The sequence below is a fragment of the Neodiprion virginianus genome, chromosome 7, assembly GCF_021901495.1.
Source record: "Neodiprion virginianus isolate iyNeoVirg1 chromosome 7, iyNeoVirg1.1, whole genome shotgun sequence".
Lineage (NCBI taxonomy): Eukaryota > Metazoa > Arthropoda > Insecta > Hymenoptera > Diprionidae > Neodiprion > Neodiprion virginianus.
Window position 1 is genome coordinate 23,000,368 of NC_060883.1, and position 22,217 is coordinate 23,022,584.

The 22,217-nt window shown below is 42.5% G+C and overlaps 1 protein-coding gene across 3 annotated transcripts in view; it reads right to left on the reverse strand.

The window, feature by feature from the left end:
* The window catches only part of LOC124308961 (hemicentin-2), a 162,578-nt gene that overhangs the window by 19,557 nt on the left and 120,804 nt on the right, over positions 1 to 22,217 (reverse strand). For all 3 annotated transcript variants that reach the window (XM_046772156.1, XM_046772157.1, XM_046772155.1), the window contains exon 8: positions 21,726 to 21,998. In XM_046772156.1, the coding sequence (XP_046628112.1) occupies positions 21,726 to 21,998 (273 nt within the window). The remainder of the gene's footprint in view (positions 1 to 21,725; positions 21,999 to 22,217) is intronic.

Consider the following 22,217-nt stretch of genomic DNA (forward strand, 5'->3'; position numbering starts at 1 on the left):
CTCTATATGTATACAGGGTTTGCGAAGTAAGAGAGATTGTTAAGTGATGGTGAGTTTGCCTCGGTCTAGTTCGTCGTCAATTCGCGAATGAACGTGCGGGGAAGCGAGACAGAGACGGAGACAGGAGGAAAGAGAGGGAGAGGGAGAGGGAGACAGAGTTAGTAGTTTGCGCTAATTGGTGCCAATTGGTGCCGACCCGTCTATCCGGGGCCCAGCTCTTGAATATTCGTCGTTGGCGTCGAGAGGGCATCTCCTGGGCGAGGAGAGAAGGAAAAGGAGGAGGAGCGTCGCTGGATCGAGAAATACGAGGACCTGCAAGTGTACTTCGTCCAACCGTCCGACGTCGATAATATAATATCCGCCGCCTGCACCCCCCGACGCCCCTTCGCAAAATACCAGAAACTTGGCCAAAGGTAGCGCGGCTATGCGCGCGGGGAATAACGATCTCGAAATACAATTTCCAAAGTGCATAGTGCTCGCGGCCACTCGAGGCACTTCCACTCCTCTCGTGCACACTGCGCGGTGTCAGCATCTGGGCTTCGTGAATACCTACCATGAATCAAATAACATTTCACCACTCTTTCGTAACGGACCCTCGGTGTCTTTTTCCGCCATTTTATTTTTCACTTTTCATAACCTTCAGGGTTATTAACGACATTGCAAATCCGTCTGCATTTACGCAATTCAGGGTACGCGCTAAATTTTAACGTTCGACGTTCGTTCGTTGTAACACGATTGGTCAAACTTCTCACTTCGACGAACGTCCGCAATGAATTTAGAATCAATTTCAAACACTACAGAATCACGAGATACGTATACACAGACCTTGACTCGAACTGTGTCCAAGGTATGATTGTCCCGTTGAGTTTATCTTGCGGAATACTCGATGCAATTTATTTGCAACTATCCTAAGGGAAGATGGGGATAGGAAAAAATTTCGATTTCGATAAATCTGGCTGGTGCGTGCATTTATGCAGCTACGTGTACATACGGGAGGGTAGAAAGAGAGTGAAGAAAGCCTGGTTGAGATGGTAAATTTAAATTTATGGTAGAAATATGCCCCTCTCCTCCCCGCCTACCCCCGAAAAGCTTCGAGCTCGACTGCATGCCTATGTACGTACACACACGTACCTACGTATGCGATATAGGTATAGGTATACATAGGCCGAGGGAAAGCCCGCTCGAAATCTCCCTTCGCCAACGCGGCCAACGGCTCGAATAACAAATTTCCAGCTTCGGGGGGTGGCTGGGGAGAAAGGGAGGGGGCGACGATGGGATGGAGAAAGCTCGTTTGAGGGTGCGTCTCCCCTTTTGCCCGTCTTCCTAGCCTATCCGTCCTTCCCTCCGTCCCGCCTTTCTTCTTTCCTTCCTTCGTTGAACTGTCGATGAGAGACGCGCCCCGCCATCCGCGCGACCAACAACGCGTGTACAAGGGAAGAAAAAAAATACGGAATGGAAGAGGAAAAGAAAAAAAGAAAAAAAAAAAAAAAAAAGAAATGAGGGAGAGAAGGTAAGAAAAAACCCGAAGCACGTCTCCCGAGGGATGCCGGGGATATGAAGACGTCTTTGAGGAATATAGTCGCGAACAGTTCTGACGATTCTCACGGGTTTATACAAGTCAAGATGTCTGTGTGTGTCTCTCGGTGCGTAAATAGGTATACATATATACATATATATATATATATATATATATGTATATATGTGTATGTGTGTGTATGTACAGTATACGGAGAAGGGAGAAAATTGTTATTTTTTTTTTCGATTCCTATGTGTGATTTTTACCGTACGAATTTCTTTCCAGCAACGGGCACGTATGTTTCAGCGCGTCTGGAAAACTGCCAGAATTCCGCAGACCACCTCCGGTACACGAGTTTTGGGTATGGTGGGCGGGTGGAACCCAAGTTGCTGCCGATGTTATATTACAACGCCCCGTGCAGAGGGCATATTTTTTTTCTAAACTTTCACTTTTAACGGGTCGAAATCTACGATCCCACTTTTTGTGTATTTCTACATAAATACATGTACCTATGTATTATCCTTTCCGTTGCCTTATCGAAGAAATTCGACTCGACTGTATACGTGCAGCTTTTTTCGCCTGCAGTCGGTTGTACGTGACAAAGGACTACGGATTGCAAAAACTTGACAAATAAAATATCGCCATTTCTAGAAAATATATATATATATCTAAGTAATATATATACACCGATACTTACGCTTGTAAGATATGTTCCATAAATTCGACCGAAAAATACTATTTTTGTAAAATAAAGAGGAAAAATATTCCCTGAGGACAAGAAGAGAGAAAGTGGCTGAAGAGAAAAAAAAAGGAGAACTTCTCTGGCTTCTTCTTTCCGCTGAATCTTATAGCTGATGGCCGCGTAAATCTTAGCCCGGACTTTATCGTTAGCTTATGTATGAAAATACAATAAAAATAAGAAAAGTAGCACAAGTTTTTTCTACTCGAAAACTCGATATTTGCCTGCGGAATTTTGCATATTACAAGCGGGTCGGAATTTACGGTTCCACGATTACAGACAAGTCTGGATCCTTTTGCTCTAGAACCTCCGTACGAACTTGAAGCTATAAAAGAACTTGAGATCAGAATTTTTTGTTATACCTACGAAATATTTTCATACAGACGGTATAGGTTGTTTTTTCGTCATGTTTGTCGAGTGGTTTCGTAATAAAGAGGCTTTGTTTGTTGCACGAGAGATATTTAATTACCCGAAATGAATCTTTTTCCTCTTTCAGGTATAATGAAAACGAGGATATGAATTTTGAATTTTGATCTGTCAATTTGAAGAGGTTTCATCGCAACGCGATACAAAAAATGACGACACAAGAAGAGGAGAAAAAAAAAAGAAATTCAACAACTTGGTAGCGAAATTGCGGCGCATATGTCGAAAGATAAACGTATCCTATGTTACATGCGGCACGTTCCGAAGAACTGGAATCGTTCCGTATGTAGGACGGATATAAAAGACAGGTTTAGGCGAGAGTAGAGGAAAAGTGAGGCAGCGGCGCGGGTCTGAGGAAATGGGTTTTCTTTTTATGGTAATTGTCGACGCTTCCTACGGGTCTAAACCTCAAATTTTATAGCAGTTGCTCGTCGGGGATCCCATGCCTACGGGTTGCCTACGGCACGGCGGCCCAATCCTCGCAGGGTTCCACGCCGAGAAAATTGGTATAGTTTTTACGAGGTCCGTAGAACGGCGCAGCGGGGTCGCTTGTTCTCTACCGATAATTTGTCTTGTTGTTTCGGAATCGCCGCTCCCCGGGGATCCGAAGCAACGGGGCGAGAACTTGACCGTTGAATTCTCGCTTCTCGCTTTTCCTCGCCGCCTAACGGCAGGCAACCCGAAATACACGCGTGACTTTCCCGCGTCCCGACGTTAGGGTTGCATGCTTTCAGGCGGTTCGTTTAATTCGTTGCCACACATCTTGTAATCTTTCCACGGTACAAAATTACAGGGATACGAAATGAATCAACGAATTTGTATGAACAAGGAGTGAAAATTGGCGGATATGGAATGAGAAAAATATCATCGAACCGAAGGTGGAAAAAGGTGCGAATACCGCGGTTGGCACGCGTATATTAATCATCGCGGTTCGATTCTCAGGGCGTTGCCCAAGGCGACGTGAAAAATCTAAAAATTTCTTAAAAACTTTTTCCCTCACCTCGCGCGTCGTGATCGTTATAACTCAGGTACCACAGCTCACTAACACCGGCAGATCGAGGGCAAGAGAGACGCCTGTGTCCAATATAAAAATTATCCGAAAACGGGGTGCACATCCATCTTCCTTCGGGATGAGCGTTCAAAGCGAACGGAAGGAACGGATCGGGATTTTCAGGAGCGAAGTTTGTCGCGGTTTGAAAGCCACCCAACGCCTGCGCGATATAATTGGCAAAAATAGCCGTAAAAAATTTCCGTGTCGATATATAGAATTTTCCCAAACCTGAATATGATACGGAAAAAGATTGTGCAGATATAGCAATAATCTGGGTGTGAAAGATGAAGAAAAAACGTGACGGAGGTTAGTCGTTTCCGTGATGCGTGGAAATATATATACATATATACATATATATATATTTTACAGCCACGAGGAATGGAAGGGATGATTTTCTTTGCAACGACTCGAGGGTCGTTTATTTCCGAGAGGATGGATAGATATCGGATTTTTATTATGCCTTGGCCCGGTCAGGCCTTCGGGCAAATAAATAGTATTATATGCAGAGAGAGAAAGAGAAAGAGAGAAAAAAATATTTATTCAAAATATTCTGGAGCAATGTGCCCCATAAGAACAACACTGATGTATTGACAACAGAAAAAAACATGTAACAAAGTATATAATATTTAAATCAAGTCTATGTTCATCAAAGGACGCTATGCTAATGAGGACAATACTACTAAAACTAGTCAATTAGATACTAGCCAACGAACGGTAAGGAATAGAAAGAGCGACTGAGTTCAACTTCGCTTTTGCGCTTAAGAGCAACTAGGAAGTCGAGCAGTAGGTGCGAACGAATGCGTGGTATTATTGGAATATAGGTTTTAAATTTATTGATCGGTTTGAAAGGTGGATATTGAGTGACTTGGGATGAGCAGAACGCAGCGCGATCAAAGCTCTGGGAATGAGAGGAGATAAGATAGGTGTACCAGTTATTGACCTTTTTCGATTATATCTGTTCGATTCTTAGTTCTAATCTTACCAAATAATAAATTTTTAGCGTCTAACAATTGGTTTTAATCATCGAGAAATTGACAATTAGTGAAGTCGATTTATAATTCTGCAAAATTAAAGGGTCAATAATTGGATCTACATGTGAGTAACTGGTACCCTTGCCATAGTCAGTATCAGTCACTCTGAATTTTCAATTTCGGAAGTTTCATTTTTCCGTACCTCTAGATTCTGTGCTTTGGTCATTGGTAATGCCGACGGTTCTGATAATTTTTCGTATAAGAGAGCGTTCGGTTGAATAAAGTTTCGAGGAAAAGAGTTTTAAAATTCGTATCTCGATAATTTCGGCTTTCCGACCAATCGACGTTTTTCATCTTTCGACATTTTGACCCGCATCCAGGCGTGCACGGTATGCGCGAGAGATTGTCAAGTCTAATGAAATTAAGAGGCCTCCAGATAAGAGGGACGAAGAATGAGCTGTGAGTGCGAAAAAAGGTAACTGAGCACGTAACACCTTTTTTCTCGGTCACGAATCACGGGGCGGAAAGTTCTTTTCGATTTGGTTCGGACGCGGGTTATAAATGGAGTTGTCGATATTATACGCGACGTGAATGAATGGCCGCGTCGAGCATTGTTTGGTTCGGACAGTCGCGGGGCGGAAGTAGGCTGGCAACCGGAACCGGAAACCAGACAACCCGACGCGAGTACGTCGCGAGTAGAATCGATAGCTCAGCCCGAGCTATTTCACACTTTTAAAAACTCCCGCCGCGTTATTTCTACGGTTAAATTTCCCGGCCAAATTTGCCCCTCGTCGACACCTGCGGGCAGCGATCCTCGAAATTCGGGACAGCCTTTTGGGACATTTGCTCGCGCTCGTTAGCCGCGGGCGAAAAAAAGCTTACAAGCAATTAACGAGTATTTTCAAAGCTCGGCGGAGCCGGCCCGAGCAGAATTTATGCCTCTTCCAAGATATTACGACCCCGTTTTTAGGGTAGCAAAGCTGCCACGGGCAGAAGAGTTTTCAATATCGTAATGACCCGTGACAAGCGGGGGAAACAAGAGAACCGAATTGATTTTCACGTCACGCTCAGTTCTTTGGCAAAATTTTTACAAGCTACGCGCATTTGTATCAGAGGGATTCGAACATTTTCGTCTATTTTGTTTGCAATAAAAAATTCACGTTTCAGAATGGGAAAAAAATGTAAAGAAATATTTTTCACTCATCCGAAGTTGTTTTCTCCGCGTCACTTTGACGTCAACACATTTCTACCATAGATATGTATGTATTCGCACTGAGAGCATTGCGCGTCAAATCCTCAATTTATTCACGAATAAAATTTTCAAGCTACTACCTCTTGTTACTTGTATTTGCGGTCGTGTTCTCAGCTCGTACTTGCGTCAAGCGAAAAAATTTCGCAGCGTAAAACTTGGTCAAGCAATCTCTGTGAAAGGAAGCCGAAAAGTCTTCACGCTAAAAGAATTCAAACGAAACTGTATAAACGCCGCTCGAACGAAATGGAGGAAAACAAGCAGTCTCATTTTGTGCGAATATTTCAAACGACGAGATCAAAGAACAAACAGCTTCTTCTCGTTCTTAAAGAACGATCGATTTCCCGTAACAACGCGGTGTGATCCAACCAGCAAATAATCGCAAGACAAAAAAAAAAAAAAAGAAGAAGAAGTAGAAAAGAAGGCCAACACGTGGTTAGGCAGGTATACCAATGAAAAAATGAGAACCGTGACCCTTTGCAAATCACAGAGACGTGACAATTTCTGATTAAAGGTGTGACGGTGACGAAAACGGCGGCAATAATGATAATAACAATAAAATAGAACAACATCACGTTGGCGCAGGGATAATAATCATAACAATAACAACAGTGAACACAGCATGGGGGGGAGGGAGGAAAAGCAATTACGCCGTCGCCTATGAGAGAGGAGGTGTGATCGCTGGCTTCCAGGGGTTGAGAAAAGAGGAAACCTCGTACACGCACACATCCCGTATCCATGAGACGCAGGTTGGGTATATTTGCGAACGAAGCAAGCAAGCAAGCAAGCAAGGTGGGAAAGGAAAGGAAAGGAAGGAAGGAAAGATGAAGGGGGAGGGGATGGGGGGTTGCAAGAAAGAGCGAGGGAAAACCGGAGGTTAGGCCCTTCGGGAGCACTTGGAAGCGTCGTCCTTCGCCCGCGCTAGATAAGCAAAAGTCGACCAGCGTACAAATAAAGAACCTGCCGGGGATACAGCGGGAGAGGGGGGGGGGGGGGGGGGGGGTAAAGGGGGCGAGGGAAGGTGGTAGGCAATCTTCCGTCCGGCCCCCTCGCGGCCTTCATCCTCTGCCAAAATATCAAATGTCAGAAATCAGCTCTCAAGGGAGGCGGTGACGCGAGAAGACGAGGAGTAGAAACGGTAACGAGATTGTAACGAGAAGAGTCTTTCTCTCCCCCCCACTCACCCCTCTCCCCTTTTTACCCTCCGGTTCTTTCATTCAATTTTTTCCTCACCATTTTCCGCTCTGCCCAGCCAAACTGGCGTGTTATAATTACCGCCGGATATTTTCACCCCGGCTTGCATGACGGCACAAGGCCATTTCCAGGCCTCCATCCTTCTTCCTGGAGGGAGGGGGTGAAGGTGAAGGTGGAAAAACTGAACGAGCGAAGCAAGAGAAGGTAGAAGAGAGGATAAAGGGGCTACGGGGTAGGAAAAGGTGCCTAGCCCCGGGTTAAGCACGTAGAGGAAATAAAGTGGGTGCGGAGCACCGAGATAGTCTCAATAAAACCGGCCCTTGGGTCTCCGTCGGGAGGCCGGGGAGATGCGGGGGGTGCTGGTGGTTCCTGCGGGATCCGCTAACGCTGAACGGTATAGTGGAAAGCCGAACGCGAAACGAAGGCGAAGGCGAAGGCGAAGACTGTTCGGGGTTTTGGATCTGCAAGAAGAAGGGGGGGGGGGGGGGGGGAGGGGGCTGCCCGCAACTGCCGCAAATCCCGGCGAATAAATATATACAGGAGAGCCGGCGTGCAACGCCGACCGGATCATCCCCCTCCCCCGCCCCCTCGCGCCGTTTCCACCTACCGGTACTCCACCCCCGTAGTACCGCGATTCAAACTCACCCCGTAGCTCCATCGAGCCTTGCCCAACTTCAGGGCGAACTTTGATCAGAATAATTTATCCCCCCAAATGGGAGACGGCGCTACACGTAAGACTGGTGGGGCTTCCACTTTCCGTCGGCGTTCGCGTTATATCCCGATAATGGACGCGGGCAATAACCGGAAAACCAGCGGCGAAGGGGTGAGAGGGAGGGAGGGGCAACAGCGAACAGGGGGCACAATCATTGTCTATAAATCGGATCCCAATTCATTTTCAGACGAGCCAAGTACCGCATAAAATTTTCACGCTGTATACTCGTTCGCGATGTTCTCCAGGAATCAATGGGAGTTTAATGTAGATACGGGTGACTTGAAGAAAAAGGGAAGGGAAAAAAAACGAAGCGATATACGGAAGTCGTACAATTTCGAATAGTCGAAAAGTTCGTATTTACAATTCCGATTACTGCACAAAACGTTACATGATGATTCCCTGCAAATTCCTGCAGACATATTTTATTCGCTAATAATTTTTATTTTTTTTTTTTATCTTTTCCAAGTTTCTCAATAAATGTTGTTACAAAGGGTTGAATCAGTCGTTTTGCTGTCTTTTTTCTTGTCCAGTAGTCGTCTTGGATAAAAGATGCTGAAGAGCTTTCAAATGTTACAAAACGAATAAGGTTGCTGCGTCAAGTAAACTTATTGTAAAGACAGTCTTGTTTATGACTTCTGTCGAGAAACACGTATCCACCAATAAATCATTTTCATTCTAGAATTTGTTTGCGCCTGTTGGATAATGTCTTACCGCTCAACGATCCCAGTTATTTTATTCCGTAAAGCAAAATCGTTACAAAATACACACAACACGTTTTCTGTTTATTACTCATCACGTAAATACAGCCGATTCCACACCGTCATCGCAAGACTAAAATATCTCGAGACGATCGCGATCAAGATCGGAACAGAGTTTTAAATCGCGCGCCATCCGCATCGGCGGCGTGACGTCATACGTCACGAGCGAATGGCTAGAGCTGGCGGTTTAATCAAGTATGCGGCGGTAAGCGGTAACGAGATTTGAATTTCGCGTACATGCCTTATTACAAGCTCGCAACGTTGGGTCGTAAAACTGCTTGTTACGCGTATCACGGCCCCTTATATAACCGCGCGAGGAGTGTATGCATAAAGTAGGCGAGATTAGTCGGGTGAATCCTTATCTCGAGCAAAAGTATATATACGTACATACACACACACGTACGTAGGGAGCGTGGGCGGCCACCGGAAGTTTAGGGCGTGTGTTCTTCGAATATATCAGGCTCACCTTCAACCCGAGGGTCGTACATATGACGTAAGACGGTGCATACCCGGCGGCCTCTTTTATACTAAATTTGGGATTTAACCCGGCACGCCAGTAACGGGAAATGGTAGGCAGATACTCCTTCGTTCTCAGGCGTACGTCGAGCGCGCATACTGAGAAAAAACGCACACTGACGAGCTGACACGCCGACACACTGAAATACGAAGAGAGTACGGTACCTCGGATATTTACGACCCGCCTCAAGGATCGCCTCACATCGAAAATATTGTCCGGATAAGAAGAGAATGTCCCCGGGATCCCTTGCACCCGCCTACGATACTCGTTCTCGTTCCCTTAGCCCCGCGTCTTGCTCACATTCTCTCAAGACGGAGGCTGAGCCGAGTGAGAGCGTAAAAACGAAACGCGTAATAAAAGTACGACGGACAAGGAGAGATACATACGCATATATATGTGTACAGACATATATAACAGGGTTACGTGAGCTACGAAATGAGGCCTTGGAAAGAATATTTCTGCTGTTTTTCAGAATTTTTAAGTCGAAATAAGGGATATACTTTTATTTTCATTCTCTTTTTGCTTTCTCATTTTTATGCATAATACGTATAAAGGAGATAGGAGAGAGAAAAAGTCGTTATTTTCATTCCCTGAAAACCCTGTCGTGGGTGAGTGAGAGACGTCGAATCGAGCTTCTCTCGTCTCATCTTTTCTGACATCGTATCCTATTTTCACCCTACCCTCGCCGTCACATACGTCTTGCTTTTTCAACACCTGTAACCCATGTAGGTCACGCAAGCAGCATCGTTCGATGCCTAAAATGTCAGCGACATTTCTATGTGTATATGTATATCAAAATTCAAAGTATGAAGGCATTGCGGCATGAAATTTAATTTGGAATAAGAACAAGAAGAACAAGAGCGCGTTTAAAAATGGAATATAATCAAGTGGTAAAAAAAAATTTCTACCCATTCCTAATACACAGTCCTTCCAAATCTACATTTTTTTTCTGCCCCCCGAATACAAAATGAAAATCAGTTATTATATTCCTTTCGCTTATGGTAACTCTAGCTATTGATGTCAACTATAAAAAAAAGTTTAATAAACTAAACAGATTGAACTATTGTAATAATCAAAAACTATATTACATCGACAATCAAAGGTATTATCACACTAAACATCAATATTAGTTGCGTACCTGTAAACTGAATTTTCTAATAATTTCAATAATAATATTTTCGAACCGTTCCAGCAAAGCTACCAATTTTGATTATGATCAGTTTGTTTTTTCGCTACCCCCAACAACAAAGGACAACATTTTTCCCCTTGGTCCGACACATTTAGTTTTACGAATTTGTTCTTTTCCCGCATATTTCATCCCGCTGTTACACTCGCATGAAATTCATTTAGACCGTGTTTAGACCCCCGTAAGACGCACGTGTGCGAACGGTATTACCGTCAGGCTTGGAGGCAGGCGTACCCTGGTCATAACCAAGGGGTGCAAACTGTTATCGAGAGGGAGGCGAAGCAGGGGAGAAAACGGTGCGGAACGTGGATCAGGAAGGCAGAAAAGTAAACTCGGATGGAAAATGATTCGACGGTGTAAATGTTTGCCCGTAGCTACTACCGTATAGGTATGCATACATCTGCCGTCGGGACGTCGAGGCGGTAAAATGTATCACGTGTACACCCTCCCACCCCCAAACCTCACCTAACCTCACCTCTCATCTCATCTAACACCCGCTGTCTGAATACGGAGGTACTGTATTGGCCAAATTCGCGAATATCCATACATTAGCATAACTTCGAGGTTACATACGTGAACATACGCGAACGTACTTGTATGCGACATTCCGTGCAGCGAATCGACTTGGCGAGCTTTTTCTACCTTCTTGCAAAATTCAATATATTTTTCGGCTTTACCGAGAGAAATATTGAAGTAGGTATTATAATACAAGATGTATACGATTTATTACAGAAAGGTGAAATTTGTTTCGTTAACGAGTTTTTGAAGTGATATTTTACCGTGTTTGAGAAAAGTTGTACTTCAAATCAGGTTCGACGAATCTTGAATTGCGATCAAACGAAGTCGAATGTGATTCAAGATTGAAGGAGCAATTTTTATTTTATAAAACGTTCGAACTTTCATTTTCGTAAATCGATCATTTTCAAATTGCTCGGTAAGTAAGTGAAAAAATTACCGCATCGTGGAACGTGGCTTTGAAAGTGATGACAGGTCCGACAAAAGGATTTCCTCACTGGATTTGTGAAGAATTTTCAAATATTTTTACAACGTATAAACCATTCTATAAATAAAAAAACTCAAAAGAAAACTTGAGAAATTTAGAGGTGCTAGTGAAAAAATTTGGATAATCCGTACAATTGCTTCTTCTCTTTTTTTCTTTTTCTATTATATCCCAGCCAGCATTGGTGAGTGATTGATTATTGAATGATAGAGGAATGATATTATCTCGATAAGATGTAAGATCAAGGGAATAAAGTGGAGGCGAATTTGAACAGGAAACTGTAAAATGGCGTGTCTGAAACTGTTCGCGGTGAAACACTTTGCGGTCTGTGCGAGGGTGCAGAGGGTGATCAAAACCGACGGTTGTGTCACCCGGGGTTTCGGTAGGGCGACGGTGGTTTTAACCGAAGATTCGGCTAAGAAGAAGAAGAAGAAGAAGAAGACGACGAGGAGAAGAGGAACCGAGCCGAGAAGCGAGCAGCAAAACGAAGGGCATTGGGGGTGACGGTGGTGGATACTGGGTAGGATCCGTTTCGAGTTTGTAGGTGGGTCCTCAACCGGGAAACTCATGTTTAAAATTTGCATAAAACTGCATCGGTGTATGTAGGTAGGCGGGGATGGTCGTGAGTCGCGGATAAGGAAGAGGAGGAGGAGAAGAATAAGGAGAATGAGAAGCGGATGGGAGGGGATGTAAATTGCCGAGGTACACTGCACGTATGCACCGCAGGCGATGCTCTTCAAAGTATGGGATATTTCCCGTAGCCTTCATCCGCGATCCTTTCCTTCCTCTTATGACTTTCAGCCTTTTAGCGAGATGCGCGGACGATATGAAAGCGATCGCCACGACGACCTGGAATCAGCTCCTGCGAGGAGTCCTTATTTTTATACAAGGTTTACGACCGGCTCTTCTTTACACGCTTATATCTCGGGCGATATCGAACTGCCTAACGAATTTCAAACCGTAAGTCACGCCGCTTGCGTCGGGCAAACGAAGATCCGAGCGACACGGCGACTGGTTCGAAGCTTTTTCTTTTTGAAAAGTTCCGAAAGCGACCAATTTCGGGGATTCTTAGTCCGTGAAATTTAAAGTAAAGTTGTCGAACTTTGACGAAATATCAAAGTTTCGAATGGGCGAAAGTGAGAAAATTTCGAAATCTGAAACATCGAAATTCCGAATGATCCAAGATTTTCATCACCTTGAGCTTTCTTTCTTTTGAGTTTTAGTTACCTTTACTTCAAGAATCCTGGTCATTCTGATTTTTCACACCGACTCGTTGGGTAAACTACGCTGTGTTAAGTACATTTTATTTTTTGGAATATCACTCTATAGAAACTTTGTTTTTCGGAACTTTCCTCTGCCGTAACTTGAATCTTCGGAACTTTGTTGTTTTCACAAAGTTTGTTCTCTTTACTTCAAATTTCGCCACAAAGTAATACGAGATTAGGCGCTTTCGGAAGTTACACTTTGCCCCATTTTGTCGTTATATTCCGTGCGGTAAGTTCGGTTATCACGCAAGCTGCGTGTAATTATCGTGCGAGAGAAAAAAAAAAACTGCCGACGCTCGATTTCGTTCATACCCCATTATCGAAATGGTATTCGTTTCGCACGCGAAATATCGAAGTGAATAATTTCAAAACGTTAATTTGTACGCTTGATCATTAAAAGCAAGCGAGTCCAAGGAAGTAAGAAAAGAAAAACATATCGTTCATTTCCCTCTGGCATCCTTCTTCCCCAAAATTATCCCGAAAGCCCCGTTAACTCGAGCTTCTCTTTCTCCATCCCCTCCACCTCACCTCACCTCCCCAACCACACTTCTCTATTCTCTCTTTTTCACTCTCGACCCTCCGCCGCGTGTTTAATTTTCTCCTTGTTTTCACCGCAAATACACCTGTCCAAATTACATTTACGAACCGGTTAGATAATTACATTATTACCACGAACCGCGTCACGGGGAGAATATACCGTGTTACAGATTCGGTAGTCGGTTCTTCTTCTTCTTCTTTCTTTCCTTTCCTTCGTTTCTCTTTCTCCTGGATCTTTGATCTCACGTATAAGAGGAAACGTTTCAGTTTCCTTAAACTACGTGTGAAATTTTTTTTCACTGCTTTTTTATCCCTAAATCTTCAAATCCACCCGACAGTGTTATATTTTCTTCCGCATATTTGAGAAACGATATAGCGCAAAGCGAGGAGAAAAAAGAAAGAAGGAAAAGAAATTGATTTATAAATAAATAAATAAATAAAGAATAAAGATGGAGGAGGGAACTAGAGAAGCCACGTGTTTTTACTAAGCGTGAATTATACGAACGCGTTTCTACGTCGGAAACTGGGGATACAAATTGATTTACGAGCACCGGGTCGCAGCGTGCATATCTAATATTCCGAGCGTCGTTCGATATTCTTCACCACCTCGCCCCTCCTCTTAATCGTCGAGTGACGTTGCGGCGGAGAAGAAACTGGAAGAAGGTTTTACCCGCCGCGCCGGGGTTTTGGGGATGCAGCAACGGGCACAGAACAGACGTGCGAGAGGAAGGGCTGATTAATCTGTTTCTTATGCCCGGCAAGAAGCTTCCGCAAGCACGGTTCACCGGAAACCACACCGGCCTAGCCTCGCGGGCGCCGTTGGTGAACCCTTTCTTATCAATTAAACGATCCCCCGCCGCGCCTTTAATATATGGATCAGTGGGAAACCGCCCACAGTTGCCCGAAGGGTGGGCACCTTTTTAAGAACAATAATTACGCTGCGAGAAGCCGAATGAAAACTTGCGAGTCGCCCCAAGTTCGTACCGCGTACCTAATCGCGGATAATAAAACAACAAATTATCAAGTGGCATCTTCAATTAATCTCAGCGGTATAAAAACTGAGGAGCTCTGTGTAGGGCTTCCAAAATTTCATACCAATTTTCCGGCAAGAATTTTTTTTAATCGGTACCTATGTTCGATTATTCTCGAAACAAAAAAAAACGAAATTTCAGAAGAGAAAGGGGAAAAACAAATTTGAATTCCTATACCTGATATATTTCGAAAACTATTAAGATACTTGTTTAAACTCTTGAATGAATATCTTGACGTGCATCTTCGTTAGGTCAAATCACGTATTTTCTTATCCGTTGATTTTATGACTAGAAATATCAACGTCTTTGATATTTCGGTGTTTCGTTAAAAATATTGAGATCTCGTGCTCGTATACAGTTATATTTAGCCTACAACTCGGAGAGTAGATTTTCAACACCTACAACGAAGTACCGAAAACCCCAAATGAAAACGATAACGCCAATAATTACCAAGAATCGTTATATATAAAGAGGAGAATAATCAGGATCAATGATAATAAATCAGTTACGAAGAAACAGAGAGAGAAATTATATTTACTTGATCCTGGAGTGTAACTCCCTGAAGATCACAGGCATAAATGTAAAAAAAAAAAAAAAATCAATAATAACCTAAAACTAATTAATTTAAATAATAATAATAATAGAGGGAAAAAAATAGCTAAATCAAAATTACGAAACAAAGCGTAACGTTAACATTATAATAAAGCAATACTGATCAAAAGTATGGATGGATGTAACAAAAATAATAATTACGGAGAGTGAGAGAATAAGAAAAGGAAGAAAGAAGAAACGGAATAACTCGATCGGGGTTGAGGAATATTCCGTCCACGATCGAGGAATCGGAGTTTTGGTTTAAAATTTGTAGAAGAAGGGTATCGAGAGGACCGAGGAGGAGGATTGAGAAATTCTGCCCGAATGACGTTGGTAATTAAGCGTTTGTCCCAGCCCAGATATCTAATGTTATTATAACGGGCCAGCAGTCCGTGTAATTTCGGTTGAAATTAATCGGGTATCGATCCTCTTCCGGTCCCATCGGGGGCCCGAAATAGCCCCCGGCCGCCCTCGCTCCTCGGATGCTGTCGAGTTGCGGAGGGTGAGCGACGTGCGGGGTGCGCGTGACGAGAATGACAAAAAAGGTAATCCCAGGGTAGACCCGGAGTTCAAGGGGCAACGGTGGAGGGAAATGGGGAAAAAGTGGGGGGAGAGAGGCGTTTACTAGTCCTCCTCCTCCTCCTCCTCCTCCTCATCCCCGTCCCTCGGGGTGTCCGATGATTACGTTCCTTCCTATTTTCTCCCTCCCCCACTCCCGCCCCTCCCTCGCCGTTCGCTATTTTTGACGATACACACACAACGTGAATTACGCGAGGGTGAAAACGGTGGGTGAATCTCATGGGAAAATCACGCAGTCGGGTAGACGTGTACGGTGCAAGTCGAATCTCGTCCGGTAAGTAAGACGACAGTGACAACAATCAAGGAAAACGACTGGTTGTTTTTTTTTTTTTTTTTCTTTCTTTCGAAGAAGAAGAAAAGATCGGAGATTTTTAAAACTTTGAACAATAAATTTTGTAGTTTCGGTAGCTTGAGGATTCGTTGATCGTATTCACTGCTTAGCACGAATTTTGAGTCTGGGTTATACGTGTCAAATTTCAATTTCTTCTACGTAACTGACGAATGAAAAAACAGTTTTCTTAGATAAAGTTTGTTTTTGTAGAAACCAGGGTGATATTTTGGATTTTGAGAAAACTTTTGTATCTTCTGAAAAATTTATTGTAAATAACGACTAAACGAACTTGAATTTTGCATTTGAATCAAATTTATTCGAATGTAATAATTAATAATAAACCGCAAGCATAAATGAATTGATAAACAAAGTTTCAAAATCAATACTCTTCGTACTTCCTCGATTTTCGTACAGACTTTTTCGTATTAAACCCCAAACGTAATCACCCATCATGCTCTCATTACAGGTACTGCCCTTGATAACGTTGTTAATGATAACGAAACTCTGAGTGAAAAAAAGAATTTTATTTTTCCTAACGTTTGTTACACGAGTAAAAAAAAAAAGAACTGTGTAAAATTGCTCGAGCAATTGAAAACCGCAGACACAACGTGAATTAAACATTTCAGTCAAGAGTGCGAGAAAAATGTAAATTCAGGAAAATCGATAGGCATAAAATTCTACACATCAATTATCGAAAAACCATTTTCCGTACCCAGATTGCCGTATTAATTAACAGAAAAAGCATTTCGTCTACTTCGCGAGTGCAGGAGTGGAAAATAGAACAAAAACAAGAGAAAAAAAAAAACAAAAAAAAAAAATTACCCCTCGCGCTTCGGAAATTGAGACGCGAGAAGAAACCTCGGGTGGTTTTCAGGGGTTTGCTTCAAAGATTTTACGCCCTACTTAAACCCCGCGGTTGTAAGAAGAATAAGGATGCCGGTACGCCGGCATTTCGTTGGCTGTTTTATTGAGCCAGGGTTTTATCGCTCATGCTTGGACCGCGGAGCTGCTGCAGACGCGAATCGTCACAGAGGCTCGTTATCACGGCGTCACTCGACCGAAGTATGCAGAAGCGTGTAAAGTAACAGCCAGAGGCCTGCAGGAACACGGAAATAAATCGCAAATCAGCGATGCCCGCTTTAAGCTGAAAATAATCGAACACGACTCGGTTGAATCGGTAAAAATAAATCGATTAATCGATTGTTTGATAATAATGTTTTTTTTTTTTTTTTTTTTGCAACGGAAATTTGATAAATTTCGGTACGTAGTCCGAATAGCGGCAAAGTTTTCTTCATAATTTGTAAATTTGATTGAAAATATTCATTTATCTTTCACTCGTTACGTAAGTAAAACAATGATTAATAATAATCGATACTTTGATCAAAAAAAAACTGATATTGTATCGCGTCGTTCATCGAAGACAAACAACGAAAATCATTTGTAAGAAATAACAATCGGAGTCGGCAGATTAATCGAGTTTGAAAAATAATCGATTTAATGGAAAATCAATTATTTTTCGCCATTTTTACTGCAAATAATACAACGATAATGATATACGAATAAAACAGGCAAAATAGCGGCTGCTCGTCTAGCCTCTGAATTTAAATTATTCCATCGGGGGTAAAATTTTCCCCCTTTAAAACTTTGTAATATAACTCTTCCCCCCATTCCCCCGGCACGTCAGTCGCGCGTTTATATAATCGTCCCTCTCCACGAGACTTTGAAAACTAATTCTTCTCCGAAAGACCGGATGATCTCAACTCTCTATGTATAATGTATATACATATAGATACGACGATAATGACAACAATTTATAACCCGCGTATAACTCGTCTCGAAATCGTATCCAAATATTGCGTATCAAAAATTATCGGGCAAATGACTCGCGGATTGATTTCCATATAATTCGTGCGTAAAATTTCTACCATCCGGAGACCCATCGCAATTATACGCGTGCCTAAACTTTTACCAAACTCTTGTCATTTCCGTATTCGTTATGACGAAAATTTATCCCTCCAGCAGCTCCTCCGTCACATCTTTTCGCCTCCGAATCCTCGCTGGTTAAATTGATAACTTTTAGGATTAAAAGCGCTAATTTATTTATTTATTTATTAAATTTTTTTTTTTTTTTCTTCCCGATTTCATTTAGCTTATAATTTTCGGGCATCGATTATACTCATAGGATTCCTTTATTGTTATTATTATTATTATTATGGTTGAGGTCGTAATTATTAGACGGTTGGACAAAAACATTGCAACACATTTTCATTTGACGCTGAAACAAAGAAACGACATGAATTCCACGAATTTACTATCGCGATTTCGTAGGATCTGTGCCGTTTCTTTATTCCTGCGTCAAATGAAAATTGATTACAGTCTTTTTTTGTTCAGAATTGCTTATAGAATGAAGCTTTTAAGCCCTTTTTGCCTTTGAGATACGTGGACTTCCGATATTTGGAGATATATAAGTCATCGTCGAAATCAACCAGGGCATCCAAAAAGAAAAAAGAAAAAGAATGCTGTGTGAGTTTGGACTTTTAATATTGATATTCAGAATTGCATCGTTGCGATTCTTTATTTCCCATTAAAATAACATGGGACAAACTTTTTTCAACTTTGGAATTTTACAACTCGTCAACGCATTAGCTTACCGATAAGACTAGAGCGTATTTTTGTAAGGAATCGAACCCTCTGCAAAAAAGGTCCCTTATCATTTTATGATGAATCTATTCTTTCGAAAGTTATTCAAGGTCCTTTACTGACCTTTGACTTTTGAACGCTCTAAAAAAAAAAAAAAAAAAAGTTCACCTATCATTTCATGATAAATCCACTCTTTCAAAAGTAATTCAACGTCAAAGGTCAACAAAGGACCTTGAATAACATTTGAAAGAATAGCTTTATCATAAAACGATAAGGGACCGTTTTTGTAGAGCGTTCAATTCCCTGAAAAAATACGCTCTAGTCTTATCGGTAAGCTAACGCGTTGACGAGTTGTAAACTTCCAAAGTAAAGAAAAAAAAAAAATAAATAAATAAAAAATTTCCCAAGATGTTATTCAAATGGGAAATAGAAAATAACGATGACGCGCCTCGAAATATTAATATTCAGAGCTGAAACTTGGACAGCATTCTTTTTTCAACTTGATTGAAAAAAAAAAAAAAAAAAATAGAACAGTCGATTTTTCGATGCAGTCTAATGTACATATGCATATACCTATGTATACATAGCGGACGGCGGTGAAGAATCACAGGGTTCATACCAGGCCCCCCTTTTCTCTCCCTCGTCTTTTTCTTCTGCTTCTTTTGATCTCCGTTAACACTAGAAGGAATTCCGCACGCAATCGAGTTTTCAAAAATTCACGCGACGCCCGGAGCTATTGGCCAAGAGAGTGAGAGTGAGAGTGAGGGAGAGAGAGATAAAAGAGAGTATAAAATTCTCCTCGTCGTTCTTTATCACCCTCCATTTCTCCGGCGCTCACCCCCATTACCTACCCTCACCATCACCGTCTGCCTACCTTCCTGCACTTTGATCGCGTAATCACGCCTAATCAGCCCTTTGTTGCCTGAGATCCACCACCGCACCCCCCTCCCCCCTCTTTCCCTCTTTCTCTCTTTCTCTCCCTTTCGCAAATTGCTACAAGGGTGGATGGAACCTGCCTCATATACATAGGTCGGTATACACACTTACTTAGCTACACCCGTATAGCACATAATACGTAACGGCAATCTCGACAAATCAACGAACCGGTGTTTTCCAAATTTTTAAATCATCTGCGGGAATTTGCCCTTTGTTATAAATTTTCTATTCTATTTTTATCGACCTTCTTGGGATGTTTTTGAAATTTTTTATTTTTCGTTACCGCATTATCTCTCTTACGTTTTTTTTCAGCGAGTGCTTTTTCTCACGCTACATACTTGTTTTAAATTCAAACGCAAGTCGGAAACGTTTCAGATAATTTTTAAGTTGGTGTCGGACCTACGTCAAATTTTATTTCAAGATTCTCAATTCTTTCACCAAGATAGGGAAAAATCTCTGTTTAAAAACTTTGCAGCGATTGAGATTGTGCCTTTACAGGCTTGGCTGAGAAAAAGTTTGAAAAATTGGAAAAAACACTCAAGTATTTTCAGCTAGTTTTCCCTCGATATTTGGTTATGGCATTTTCTTTTTCCACGGATGAATAAAAAAAAAAAAAATTGGAAGACGATCCAATCCCCCCGTCAACCCGACCAATATAATAAATTTCGCTAGGTCGTCTGACATTCTGCAAATTCGTCGTGACCCATGAGGCGTCTAGGTCATGACGGAGTGAATATACATATATACATAGATATATATATGGATGATAAAACGAAGAAGATAAGCCCGTATAACCCATAATCAAAGAGTGAATCCCGGTACGCGGGAGGCGTACGATTACACGTATATCTGGATCAACAAACGGCCCGGAGGGACGGCGTGGTTCTGATTAATTCAGCCGAAGGCGAGGGTAACTTCAAAGCCAGGGTTCACCATCCGCCCCCGGCGTAGATTCGCGGGGAACGGAACGCGACGTATCGTACAAGGAGGAGGCAGGTAGTAGGAACTTCCTACAACCAACGAACCGCCAACCACCCAACGCGATATATATTCATGCCCGCGCCTTCCTACTAACCAGAATCAAACCAGAACCGCTATGATATGCCATGCCAAGTTCAAGTCTTTGAGTGAGTCGACGTGTCGTTAAGAAAATCACCGACTCGCGACGTTGACGCAAAGGGCATACAGGGGGACCGAATTTCGCGTCTGTTTGAACGAGCGCATAACCAAACGAGCACAATCACAGTGAACGAGTACATGGTACATAATTTTGTCTCTCGCTTCGGAATACAATGTAACACCTTGAACAGAGAGGAGTCGTCGCTTCGAATCAACGTTGAATATTGCTGCTTACGTGCTGTGGGGGATATATTATTTTCCTCATTGAAACTGTCGCTTTGGGTTTGGAGTATCCGCGGCGTCGCGTCGCCGGAATATCCGTCGATGACCGAACAGTCGTCCAGGCGATTCGAGAATGGCGCCACGCGACTTTTCAGCCATTCCCAAATATGTTGCCATTTCAAAGGTATGACAATAGTAACAGCATCGATAACATTAGTAATAAAAGAAAGGACAAAGCGCCGCAGCGTCATAAAAATAACGATAACAACAACAACAACAACAATAACAATAATAATAATAAGAAGCACGATGTCTGTACACCGGTGTAAAATATATAATATAAATAACCTGTATACAGTGTCTTTTTGAGTAAACGCCGTAGCGTCTTGGGTTGCCTACCACTGAGGGGAAAAAATATCGGTAACGCAGACCTACCGAGTTATCGATAAGTAATGCGTTTAAATTCCGGAACTAGGTACCCGTATTGCCGAGTTGTGTGGATTTGTCGAAGCAGTTGTTTCCTTGTTAACAACCGTTGCCGAAGCCTTCAGCGATCGCGTTCCGAACTAACGTTAAATTGATAAGATGAGTCGTCTGCCTGCTTTACCGATGTTTGTCCCCCTCGGTGGTAGGCAATCCAACATAACGCGGCGTTGACTCGGAAACACCCTGTATACTAAAATGGCTGTTGAAAAAAAAAGTTTACACCTCAAGTTGAAAAATCTTTGGTTAACCTTCAAAAAACGAAGATTCTCGAAAATTTTAATGTTCTCTATCTGACTGCTAAGGGGTGCCCGGTAATTGTTTTTATTATTGATACATGTTTTTTTTTTTTTTTCTTATACAAAATGAGATTTTATTTGTTATCGGACCGTCGTCTTTTTGAATTTTACAACGATTGAAGAAAAAAATAAATAAATAAATAATAAACGGTAAACGAATAAATCTGGGATTGAAAATACTTCACCGAGTTGGAGCATTGACACTTTTGAGGATCTTCTTTCCTTGAAGCTCAACTCAAGGATCATAAACATTTTCTTCAACGGCCAGTAAACGCATAAACGCACATTATACATTTGAGTGAAAAGGAAGCAACTCAATGATATTGCACGTGGTAAATAGAGAGAGAGTGAGAGAGAGAGAGAAGGCAAGACTCACCCGTGACTTTAACACGATACGGCAGTTGCGCGCGCCAGGTATCCTGCATCTTCCGGTCCGGGGCGACGCACCGATACTCACCCGCTTCCTGGTAGACGACCCGGCTCAAGGCGAGTGGTCCGGGTCCTCCAACGGGCTCCATTCCGGGACCTCGCCCCCAGCATCCACCGTCGCATTCGAGCGTCACGGCGCCCCCGAGCTGTATCTCGATTTTACGAGAGTCCGTAGCCTCACCGTTTAACGCCTCGGCCTCGGTCTCGGTGTCCGGGTCGTCTGCAACAACAAGGGTAAACCCTGATTTCTCACCTTATTCTCATTTCAATGATTACTCGTCGTGAAAAGAGAGAGAGAAAAAAAAAACGCTGAAGAAATCTGCAACAAAATGGCATTTGCACCAATGACAGTGTATAAGAATAAAACAACATCTCTACCGTGTCATTCTGAGGAAATACAAATAACACAAGCTAAGGTTTCGACAATTCGAAACATGGT